A 12,857-nucleotide genomic window follows, 5' to 3' on the forward strand; every position below is an offset into this window, starting at 1 on the left:
TTTGTTTTAAATAAGGTATACCTTATTCCAGTTTGCTTTTTGAGATAAATGATATTTCTACATATGTGGTAAATATTTCGCTATACACCTGCATGTTCCATATCTCTATGTGTTCTTCAATACTGCTCTCTTCTACTACAGGCTGTCTTGTCCATATACATTCTTTCTTTGCCAATAATTCTTATTGCAATAACCCAGCTAAAATTTAAATTATGACTTTTTATTCAAAATGCAAAAGATTTAATCTTTGACAAAAGTAAAAAAGAGCAGAAATCATCTCATGAGCCATGAGATTGTTGTAATACTTACAAATATTTTAATGCTGGCAATTTAAAAAGATATGAATCTTCAACAGTTGTCAGAGGGTTATGACTGAGAATTCTGAAAAATGCAATGGAATTAAAATTATCTGCATTTTAAGTAACTAGATGAAAATTTATGTTCTTTTTTTTGGTATGGAACTTGAAGTTTAAAAGCAATCATTTTCTGCCTTTGCCTATAAAATCACCCTTAGAATCTGTAAAACATTCTTCCTTTGGGCACTACCCAGGTCTCTGAATGATAAAGCAGGAAGAGAAAGAGAAAAAAAATTTTTTAAGTGGATGGCAAAGAAAAAATATGCCAAAGAACATTTCAGGTTGAAAACCTCAGAAGTGACTATACCAGTAGGAAGTAATTTCTGTAGGAAATACTATTTCTAGTGTCCTCCATAATTCAAAGTGCTTTTCTTTTATCTCTAGAAAGTTTAAAAATCCTACAGTTTAAACCACCCAGTTAAAGACAAAATGATAACCAATTCTTCAGTTTTGGAGCCAAACAAGAAGGGCTAAATCTATGAGCAGCCGGTGAAAGCTATATTCCCACCACATAGCCTGTGTGTATTCTTGCATTACAGCCTTTGTCATGGCATGTATCACCTGTTTCCTTATCAATCTCCTGGATTCTCGGCTCCTGGAGGGCAGGGACCATACTTTATTGTCATGTTGTCCCTGTGCCTGACATAGTATAGTGCTTGTTATTGACTATTTAATGTTTGTTGAATAAAGGACATCTTGTCATCTTTTTGACACAAGCTTTTATTCCAAAATGTTGAACAGACTTTCTTCCCAACTCTTTAAAATGAAAAAAGGTAAAAGAAATAGGAAGAAAAGAAAAGACAATCTGCCTTGAGGTTGACTCTACTCAAGAATCATTAACTATACTTTTACCAAGTATTAGATAGATAATCTTCATAACCAATACTATTATTGGGCTGTAAGGCATCTGTGATCAGCATTTCACATTTAATCCTTATAATAACCTTATGTGATAGATACTATCATCACCTCATTTTACAAATGAGGAAACTGAGGTACAGAGAGGTTACATAATTTGTCCGAGTTTGTCAAGCCAGTCAGAAGCAGAGCTGGAATTTGAACTGAGTTCTGACTCCAAAGCCTGTGTGTAACTCACATGAAGAAAAGGGGGTTTATAAAACAGCTGTTACCATAAACTTTGAGAGCGCTAAATATAGAAACTGTATTCATGTTGAACTTCATCTCTCCACCTGGGAGAGCTCCTCTGAGAATTACATTTTCTATTTTTATTCCTTTTCTCTAATCGACTCCCATGATGAAGTATTTAATTAGCTGATGGTCATTGAGACTTTAGGTATTTTAAACCATGTTATAGGCGAATCAGTGAAAACGGGAAAGTGAGGACATTTGAAACTTCATCCCTCCATAAAAGCAACGACAATGACAAACACTGGCAAACATAGAATCAATGTTTTAATCATTTTGGAAAATTTAACCAATGGGTCTACAGCAACCCAGAGAGCATTTATTAAGGGAAAATGTATTAATTTCTATAAGAACAGTGAGATCTGTTGTTTTAACTAGTTCTAGACCTCTGCTCTGTATCCTGATGGTAGCCTTGAAAAATAGCCCACATCCCAGGGGAGCAAAATGGAGCTGGAGTTCCTTAAAGCCTCCTTCCCAAAGAACTGTCATTGTTTTACCTGTCTAGTGAGTTTCCTGGAAGACCTCAATTGAGAACCTTGTCCTTGACCTCACTGAGAACTGCACAATGCTAGAAGCCTCTTCTTCTCAAGGGGCATTTTAAAAATATCATTATTTATTTATTTATTTATTCATGAGAAAGACACACAGACAGAGAGAGAGAGGCAGAGACACAGGCAAAGGGAGACAGAGAGAGGCAGAGACATAGGCAGAGGGAGAAGTGGGCTCCCTATGGGGAGCTGGATGTGAGACTGGATCCCAGAACTCCAGGATCATGCCTAGAGAGGAAGGCAGACACCCAACCGCTTAGTCACCTAGATATCCCCAGGAGCATTTTTAAAAACACTTACAGGTAAATGTTTTAAACTGGCAGCTGTGTAAGGCAATGGATAACAGTTGGGACAAAAAAAAAACAAAAAAACAAAAAACAACAACAACAACAACAACAACAACAAAAACCCTAATCTAAAAGTTTAAAAGAAAAAGCTGAGAAATGAGATATCCACAGAGAGTTTGAAACGCTCCAACATATTCCTGAGAAACTAGAAGACCACAAGACATATTCCTAGGAATGTAGAAAAAAACCTTAGCACTAACAAATGGGTTCAGCAAGGTTGCAGGAAACAAGATCAATATATAAAAGTTAGATGTATTTCTATGTATTAGCAATGAGTAATCCAAAATGATATTAAGAAAAAATTTCCATGTATAACAATATTAAAAAGAATAAAATACTTAGGAAAAAATGTAACCAAAAAGTATAAGATCCATACACTGAAAGCTACAAAACATTGTTGAAATTAAAGAAGATTGAAATAAATGGAAAAAATGCCATGGTCATGGACCAGAAGAAAATATTGTTAAAATGGCACTATGCCCCAAATTGAACTATGGCTTCAGCACAACCCTTATCAAGATCACAGCTGACTTGTTTCCAGGCTAATTCTAAAATTCTTATATCAATTCAAGGGACCCAGAATAGCCAAGAAAAATCTAGATAAAGAACAAAAAAGTGGGAAGATTCACATGCTCTGCTTTCAAAACCCAATTCAAAGCTACAGTAATCGTAGTGTGGCACTGGCATAAGGATAGACATATATAATCAGAGAAGGACAAACATTATATGGTGTCATTCATTTGGGGAATATAAATAATAGTGAAAGGGAATAGAAGGGAAGGGAGAAGAAATGGGTAGGAAATATCAGAAAGGGAGACAGAACATGAAGACTCCTAACTCTGGGAAACAAACTAGGGGTGGTGGAAGGGGAGGAGGGCGGGGGGTGGGGGTGAATGGGTGATGGGCACTGAGTGGAGCACTTGACGGGATGAGCACTGGGTGTTATTCTGTATGTTGGCAAATTGAACACCAATAAAAAGTAAATTTATTATTTAAAAAAATAAAAATAAAAATGCTAACACTGGAAAACAATGTAAATCTCTGATGTTCTGTAAATTAAAAGTGAATAAACTGAGGCTGAAGATTTTAAAAAAAAGGATAGACATATAAACCAATGAAACAGAACTGACAGTCCAGGAATAAATCCTCACATTTATAGTTGACTGATTTTCAACAAGAGTGCCAAAGCAATTCAAAGTGGGAAGACTAGTCTTTTCGAATGGAGCTGGGACAACTATATATTCATATACAAAATAAGGATTCCTACACTTCATTCTATATATAAAAATTAACTCAAAATGGATTAACCTAAATGGAAGTGCTCAAGCTATAAAAACTCTTAGAAATCTTTATGACCTTGGATTAGGCAAGAGTTTCTTAGACATGCCACCAAAAGCACAAATAATAAAAGGAAAAATAGACAAATTGGACTTTATAAAAAATTAAACAGATTTTTGTGCTTCAAAGGACATTATCAAGAAAGTAAAAGACCACTCACAGAATGGGAGAAAATATTTGCAAATCATATGTCTGATAAAAGTCTAGTATCCAGAATATCCAGAACACATAAAGAACTCTTACAACTCAATAAAAAGACTAATAATTGAACTTTTAAATGGGCAAAGGATTCAGAGAGACATTTCTCCAAAGAAAATACACAAATGGCCAATAAGCACATGAAAAGATGTTCAATGTCTTAAGTCATTAGGGAAATACAAATCAAAGCTATAATAAGATACTACTTTATACTCACTAAGATGGCTATAATCAGATGGAGAATGATAAGCGGTAGCAAGATTATGGGGAAAGTGGAATCTTCATACATTGGTGAGAACATAAAATGGCATAGTTACATGTGGAACACAGTTTGGCAGTTCCTCAAAAGGGTTAGACATAGAGTTACTACGTGACTCAGCAATTCCACTCCTAGGTATGTACCCAAGAGAATTAAAATCATATGTCCACACAAAACCATGTATGTGAATACTCATAGCAGCATTATTAATAATAGTCAGAAGTGGAAACAACTGAAAAGTCCAATAACTGAGGAACAGATGAACAAAAGGTGATGTGTCTATGTAAGGGAATATTATACAGCCTTCAAAAAGAATGAAGTGCTGGTATATATGCTACAACATGGAAAAACTTTGAAGCTAACAGTTATGTGAAAGAAGCTAGACACTCATTTGTATGAAATGTCCAGAAGAGGCAAATCTAGGATACAGAAGGGGAATTAGTTGTTGCCTGGGAGGAGGGAAGAAGGGGGTGGTCACAGCTGATGGGTACGGTATTTATTTTGGAGGGTGATGAAACTGTCCTGGAATTAGGGTGGCTGTTGTCTATCGAAGTATACCACTGGACTGTATACTTTACAATGTTGCATAGTCTATTATGTGGATTATATCTCAATTAAAAATAAAGAACTGGGGATCCCTGGGTGGAGCAGCGGTTTAGTGCCTGCCTTTGGCCCAGGGCGTGATCATGGAGATCCGGGATCGAATCCCACATCGGGCTCCCGGTGCATGGAGCCTGCTTCTCCCTCTGCCTGTGTCTCTGCCTCTCTCTCTCTCTCTCTCTCTCTCTCTCTCTCTCTGTGACTATCATAAATAAATAAAAATTTAAGAAAAATTTAAAAAAAAAATAGAGCACTGGGTGGTAGAACACCAAATATGTTGGTAGGTGGAGAAAAGAAAAGACTTGGACTCTTCTACAACTGAGGTCAGAGGGAGCCAGTGGTAGTGAGGTTGGGAGACAGACTTTTTGGTGGGGGGAGCCATACATTTTTGTTCTTGCCTTGGAAACTCCCCTATTCTTCCTATTCCCATTCTTCTAGATTTTTTTCAGTACCATTAATGTATTGGATTTGTAATGCTAGTTATTATTCAGCAAGATAATGAAGAGGAAGAATATGAGTGTCACATGTCTGGTTAAGCACAGTTCCTCTACTTTGAGATGTTGAATGTCCTTTGCTTTTATTTTTATTTTATTTTTAAAAATATTTTATTTATTTATTCATGAGAGACACACACAGAGAGAGAGAGAGAGGCAGAGACAGAGGCAGAGGGAGAAGCAGGCTTCATGCAGGGAGCCCGATGTGGGACTCAATCACGGGTCTCCAGGATCACGCCCTGGGCTGAAGGCAGCGCTAAACCCCTGAGACACCGGGGCTGCCCTATCCTTTGCTTTTAAAAAACAATTGGCATTAAAATCTATAAGCTCACTGATGGGCTATGTGCTTGTGAGCTCCTCCACCTCTGCATCCTTCCCTCCGTGCGTTTTAAAACAATGACTATAAACCATTATGTAGCCAAAACTATTTGTTTTAACAGTTTGTTATCCTTCCCCCAAATTATCTCAGTTCTCTAACCGTCCACTCTTTCCTGAGTGTTCACCCATGGTCTTGTACCCATCAGCTCAGTGTTTCCTCTTAACCAGTCAGCCCTTGTCCTACTGAGGTTAACATCCTGCATTTATCACTAGTGAAACCAAAATATGGGGCCACTCTAAATTATCCTTGTTCCTCCTCCTGTCTTTAGCGCTATCTTTTCCTCATGAAGGCTGTGCCTGGAGGAAGGACAGAATGAGAACTGACCCAAAAGTTTACAGGTGGAGTACTCCATAGCAACTGCTTTTCTACAAACCACAATACGAGTGGTTTAGATTCACTGAGGACATCACACTAGAGATCATTTTCCTTTCGGTTCAATTCCTTCATTTTGCAGATAAAAGATGTGCTGACCCCTAGTCCACTGGCTTTTTGACATTCACAGGGTTATCTTTATGGAAGTAAAATAAAACAACAGTTTTTATTAGCTTTAAAGGCTGTCTTGTCATCAAAGTTGAAGAGATATTATTCTAAATGATTTTTTTTGAAAACTATACCTTATTTGAAGAGGAAAACTCTTGCATTTTTGCAAAAGCTTTTTGCTGTAGAACAATGGGACGGATTAAAGGTAGCTCACAAAATAAGGGAACACGTCTTACCTGTTTTTATTTTTTTCTCCAAATTCTTCTATACGGGTCCAGATAGATGGACTATGTTTCCTTTCTATTAACTAAGGAGACAGAAGAATTGAGGACTGAAGCATGTCTTCACTGTCCTGAATGTACTGAAATCCTAACAGCTTTAGCTGAAAAACTATCCAAAGTAGGCAGTGAAAATAAATTTAAAATAGGACAAACTCCAAACTATCTATCCTAGAATCCCAAGACAGGCAGGGAAAACTGGCTCCTGGAAGGAAGACAGTCGAAGAAATAAGTAGAGTGACCTAGACCCTGTTCCAGTATGTTTGAAGTACTTGGGGATGGATAACCCCTTTCCTTTATTCATCTACATATGTCCATGAGCCACGAGAATGTGACTCCCCACGTGAAGCTCCTCAATACAAGACTTCTAACTAACTTTATCACATAAATTCTTTCTCAGGGGTAGGGGAGGGGCCAAATGTAAAGAATCTGTAATGGTAAGCCTATATCTTAATCAAAGTTCTGAGAATAGTTTTAAAGAAGAGTTCCTGGCAGTGAGGAACAGCAGAAGAAGCAAGCGCCCTTGGAAGCAGGCAGACCTAGGCTTGAATTCTGGCTGTCACTTCCTGGTGAAGTGACTTGAATAACAAACATCTCTGAGTCTTAGTACCATTTACCTCATAAGGCGATTTGAGGATTAAATGAAAGACCATATGCAAAGCATCTTGCATAAGGCTGAGCATAGAGTAGGTGCCTAGTAGTAATGGTGTTACATTTGCCCTGGGGCAGTGAGCAGAAAGCCTGGGGATACCCATAGGTGGCATGGCCAGGAGCTCCAGAAGCATGGGATTGTCTTAGGGAAAAGGAGTTCTCTGCTCTAAAGCTCTTATTCCAGTTAGAAACCAACTCCAAGAGACAATGCACCAAAAGCCAAATAGTCATCATTTAGCTCCTAGTACAAGGGAAAGCGGAGCTGTATTACTTGCAAATCTTGTAAGTGGTTTTGCCACTTATCAACAATGTGAACCTAGGCAAGTTACCCAATGTCTCTGTGTTTCAATTTCCTTGTCCCCAAAGTGGGGATAACAATATCTACATCACAAGAGCTGTTGGAAAAACGAAAATGAGATACAGTGTGAGGGAGCATGTATTGAGTATTTTCCATGTGGCAGGCACTATCTAAGAGTTTTGGTCACACTATCTTGCTTGTACAATACATAAAAGTCCTTAGTATAGTGCCTGGAACACAGTAAGCACCTAATAGAGGTAGGTATTAAAGAAATATTATGGGGCAGAGGAGGAACTGCTATGGTTCCGAGAGAAAGAAGATACGTATCGTTAATAACATGCATGGGAAGAATAAGATGCAGTTGGGAGAAGGAAAGTATAGTGGTTGCTGGGTATGACTGTCTCAAACCTTTTGAACTATTACTAATAGAAAATAATAAAACAGCCACCCTGAGTCCTCCCAAAGGACAGACTGAGTTATTATTTTCACCCTTAATGTTTATGCCTTTCTGAATCTGAACAAGAAGCTGCCAGGATTTCCAGTACATACCAAAAAGTGATGACAATACCCTGAAGTGTATAAACTTGTGTGTGCACACGGCTATCTAAAGGAAACCAATGCTGGATGACTGGGGAAGCATTAGGGTGTCTCTGTGACTGCAGCTCAATTTGCCTTCATAGTATGGCCACACCTGCCTCATTGGTATTCTCAACAGTGAGGTAAATAATTCAATAGGGATAAGGCTTAGAATTTCCTTATTCTCTCTTAGTGCTTATGTTCTTAGCACAACACTGAGGTACCACAGACAAGCCAGCATGTCAATGTACTCTACTTGCATAAGATATAGCCCTTCTACATGGTAGAGTCTTTCAGTTTCTAAAATCATGGAGCTTGTATTGTTAGAACCAGTGAAGTGACTAAAAGAATTTTTAAAAACAATCCATCAGTCTGGACCTGTGTAGGTGAATGAAGAAGAAGCACTTTAAAGTCAGAAAAGAAGAAAAGTATACTTAACATTTTGGATTATCAACCACTGCTGGTTTTCCATAATCTATTTCATTCCTGATTTTATCTGAAAGAGATATGATTATTACTACCATTCAAAAAGTGGTACCTTATTAAAGCCAAAGAAAACAAAAACCTCCAAAGGTGGTACCTCATTAATAAGCTCTTGGCATGTCTTTGAGGTGGATTTCAGATTCAAAATAGACTTTACCACACTGCTAACTTGTTCAGTCGGTATTTATCAATAACTTAGAGGCTTCATTCAAGAAGCTTACTGAGTTATAATTACCTGAAACCCAGGGTCAATCAAGGTCTTGTGGGGCCTGAACCTCATCTACTTTGGGAAATCCTGTCTAATAAAAACATGCAACATTATGAATATAAAAATTGCTAGGACTCCTCTCAAGACCTTGGAAGGGGCCTATGGAAGTGAGGAGCCCTGAGGTTAAAGCTTTGGTCAGTTCAAAATAAATCCACCTCAGCTAGGGCCTATACATTTTACAGACTTCTTTAATGCCAGAGAAAATATTGTTTCAACTTATAAACACCTTGGTAACATGTCACACAGGTAACATGACTAATTCAAAGGGTGGCATCTTCCCTTGGCAACTTGCCTTTGGAAAGAAATGCAATGAAGTTTATATTTCACTATGGCAGAGATTTCCTAAAGCAGACTAGCTTTGTCTATTAGAAAAATTTGACCTCAAACAAAAAAGGAGCCTAACCCCCAGTACACACTTACTGTATCGTGATAATCTTTCAGAAGGAACTGTGAATTAGTTTTCGAAGCTGTATTCAAGTCCCATGACATGAGTATTAATTTATTATCAATACTGGCTAGCTCTGGTTCTTTAATTACCTTTTTCTGTTATTTAAGATGCACACAAACTCAACACAAACAAGCTGTTGCTTCATCCATTAAGAGTCTTTTCTATCCCACAACCTGTTCCCTACTTTGTCAACCCCCTACCTTGTTACCCTGCTGCATGGATGCCCACACGGCTCCCGTGTGTTTTCCTGTCAACATCTTTCTCCTTCCAGTATGAAAGTTTCTTGGGGACAGTCCCTGTCTTATTCTTTGTACCCCCAGTACTTAGTACAGTGTTGACATGTATTGGACATGGCACTCAGTGAATGTTTTTCAATGAATTCATTGATTTTTATCAACTGATTCCCCCATATTCTTTCTTGTGTTGCCCATATAACTATAATGAAAGTCAGATTCTTTCCTTTCCTTTCTTTCTTTCTTTCTTTTCTTTCCTTTCTTTCTTTCTTTCTTTCTTTTCTTTCTTTTTTGGAAATTCAGATTCTTCTAAGAGACTCTTGGTGTGATAACATGCTTAGAAATAAAGATGGTGAGTTTAAGACAGTATATTGATGCACCAAAACCTCCTGGTGCAGAAACCCAATGAGCCTTTTCTCCGGGGTGTTCGCAAGCAAAAAACTGACCCTCTGTAGTCTTTTTCCAAGTTAGGCATCAGCAAATTAATGGGAGGAGAGAGGAGCCTTCAACAGATAGGCATCTGCAGGAACTGTCCCTCTAGCTCCAGACACACCCTCAACACCTTCATCTATCCTAAAATAAACTGTGTGAAATAATATTTCTGAACTACAAGACAGGTAAGATAATCTTTTCCAAAGTCACGTTTAGAGGAAGATCTTCACCTTGAGTCTAAAATCCCCCTCAGGCCATTGAACATCCCCCACTATGATTTGTTTATATCACCAGGAAATCACAGAATTTTCCAGCCGAAAGGGAATAACACACTTCTTATTGAAGAAGAGTCAGGAAATAGCCACATGGAATTATGCTACAGCAATGTATTTCATGAACATTTTTCACACAACTTAACACAAACAATATCTTTTACCATACCTCAAAGGTTCTTATGGCCCCCAGATGATTTACTCAGAGGTATACATTTTTTGAAAAATAATGTTCTGGGTAACTGGTGAGAGAAGTGCCCTGTGGCAGGTTCTCAGCAGTTCTTTCTGCTTTACCATTTAAAAGAAGCTGATGGCTGAGGAAGCACCCACACTTTTGCTCCCTGGAGAATTCCCCTACACTTAGTTCTTTGAAGCTTTATTTTGCATGCATTGAAGCAGTTAGGAACTTTGCCCATTAGCAGGAATCAAAGTTAAATTCAGAGGTGGAATTTGAAGGACCATGCCCCTATTGGAGAAGCATCATTGTCATGGATTCCCAGGATAGTGTTGACTTGGGTGTTATTTGCTTGGGGCCTTTTATTGCCCATACCAAAGCTGAGTACAGGGAAAGCTGAGAGTGCCATTTATGAGATAGACAAGCCTCTTGGCCTCTTTGTACCTTAGTTTCCTCATTTGAAAAAAAAAAAAAAAAAGAATGGATTTTAAGACATACTTTTCAGAGTTCATACTGGGCTTAACATCCACTGAACCAATAAATGTATGATGTTTTTACATATTGTTTGTCTGTTTATTTTTTACATGTGTTTATTTTCTATTTCACTTACAGCTTATGTAAAAACTGCATTCCATGCCAGGCCTGAAATGTTCCAAAGCTCACTTCCGTCAATACATTGCAACTAAGATTTCTACAAAAAAAGACACAAGCAAAAGAAGAAGGAAAAAAGGTATTCTTTCAGAACATTTACCCTTTGGCAGTGATTCCAATTTATATAGGATGAAACATAATCTCAATACCCTCTCCATATCCTGAAACTATCTCGCTATGGAAGATATGCCTTTTAAAATTTTTTTAGAAATTTAAATTTAAAAAATTTGCATGAAAGATTTATATTTTCATGTTTCTACATGTGTTGCATTAGATACAAATCTGTAAATGCTCAATAAATACTTGTGTTAGGTAATCTTTATTTCTCTAGAAAAATATTTCACATCAGCACTATTGACATTTATGGTTGGATCCTTTTTTAAGAGGGGCTGTCCTGTGCATTATAGGGTGTTTAGTGCCATCTCTGGCCTCTGCCCACTAGATGCCAGTAGCATATCTACAGTCTGACAACCAAAAATGTCTCCAGACACTTCAAATGTCACCTGGGTGCAAAATCACCCTAGTTGAGAACCACTTCTCTAGAATGATTCAGTCTGATCTGTATAATAATTCTTACACTAATCTTTGCTACAGACAAAAAAGATTCGCTACATAATTTTAGTAGCTTTCTACTAATAAAATTACAATCATATTTCAAAATGATTGTAGCAAAGAGGTTTACAATTAAGTTTAACAAAAATTCCAAATATAATGAAATTTATATTTGTAACTTACATAAACTTCAAAAAAGGTAGTGGTTCAAATGTACGTCTTTCAATAGATTGTATCTTATTGCAGGATAAATCTCTAGGAAAAGTAAAAGGAAAATATTGCCTCAATTAGCTATTAGATACCTAACTAGTAGGCTGATAGTATTGAATAAGCAGCTTTTGCCTAAACTCTGAACTTAAGGACTTGTTATTTGAACCTTCCAGAGCCCCTAACTCTCCTCATCTCTCTTAAAAGAGTCTCACTTTCATAAATGAAAGAAGTAACTACAGCTCTTGATAGATTCTGGAAGTAATCTTTCCTGAGAGCAGAAGAATTAATTAGAGGACATTTGAGGCCTCATCAATTTCTAGATTATGAGCTCAAAGTTTTGACCTCCACATAGAATTTCTTTCTTTATTTTGTAAAAGATTTTATTTATTTATTCATATAGACACACAGAGAGAATGAAAGGCAGAGACACAGGCAGAGGGAGAAGCAGGCTCCATACAGGGAGCCTGACATGGGACTGGATCCAAGGTCTCCAGGATCACACCCTGGGCAGAAGGTGGCACTTAACCGGTGAGCCACTCGGGCTGCCCCTATAATTTCTTTTTAAAAAATATTTATTTATTAGAGAGTGTGTGTGCATGCACATGCACAAGTGGGAGGAGCAGAGGAAGAGGGAGAGAGAATCCCAAGCAGACTCCTCACTGAGTGCAGAGCCCAACAGGGGGCTCCATTTCAGGATCCAGAGATTGTGACCTGAGCCAAAACCAAGAGTCAGATGCTCAGCCAACTGCACCAACCGGGCGCCCCTATAATTATAATTTCTAATATTAAAAGGGATATTCTCATTTTGGAACACCTTTTTGGTTTAGTTCTATTTTTCTAGGCCAATTCAATACCAGAAAAAATAAAAGATATCCTTTCATTTAAATTGAAAGGAAGTTACCCCTCTAATCAATACATAAATTTGAACTAACTCAGAATCATATCATCATGTTAATAGAAATTCATTTTTGGTTGTACATTTGCCTTAATATTCCATGAATTTATTAACTGCTTCAGTTGCAAGTGGTGAGACAACAAAAAACACCACATAGTACTGGATTTTTATTTGAAAACACCCATTCTTGATAATAGTTGACCCTCAGACTTCCATTGATTCCAGCTTAGTCCCTCATTTTCCACCTACTCTTCAGACTGGCATTGTCATCTCTAGTCTCTCCCTTTCTA

General features: G+C 37.6%; 2 protein-coding genes across 21 annotated transcripts in view; one reads left to right on the forward strand and one right to left on the reverse strand.

The window, feature by feature from the left end:
• Window positions 1–12,857, forward strand: part of LOC140629517 (membrane-associated guanylate kinase, WW and PDZ domain-containing protein 2-like) — a 316,400-nt gene that overhangs the window by 238,522 nt on the left and 65,021 nt on the right. For 10 of the 20 annotated variants that reach the window (XR_012027371.1, XR_012027360.1, XR_012027359.1 and 7 more), the window contains one exon: window positions 10,872–10,989. The exons of 9 other annotated variants lie outside the window; for them this stretch is intronic. The gene's annotated coding sequence lies outside the window, so the exon portion shown is untranslated. Of the gene's footprint in view, window positions 1–10,871; window positions 10,990–12,072; window positions 12,201–12,857 lie in introns of all 20 variants that reach the window. One more of the 20 variants, XR_012027358.1, reaches the window with a different exon arrangement.
• LOC140629513 (leucine-rich repeat-containing protein 37A3-like) overlaps window positions 1–12,857 on the reverse strand; it is a 39,895-nt gene that overhangs the window by 13,984 nt on the left and 13,054 nt on the right. Inside the window, 1 exon segment of the mRNA XM_072819029.1 lies at window positions 310–381. Coding sequence (XP_072675130.1) covers window positions 310–381 — 72 coding nt within the window.

The sequence above is a fragment of the Canis lupus genome (assembly GCF_048164855.1).
Source record: "Canis lupus baileyi chromosome 16 unlocalized genomic scaffold, mCanLup2.hap1 SUPER_16_unloc_1, whole genome shotgun sequence".
In the NCBI taxonomy this organism is placed as follows: Eukaryota; Metazoa; Chordata; class Mammalia; order Carnivora; family Canidae; genus Canis; species Canis lupus.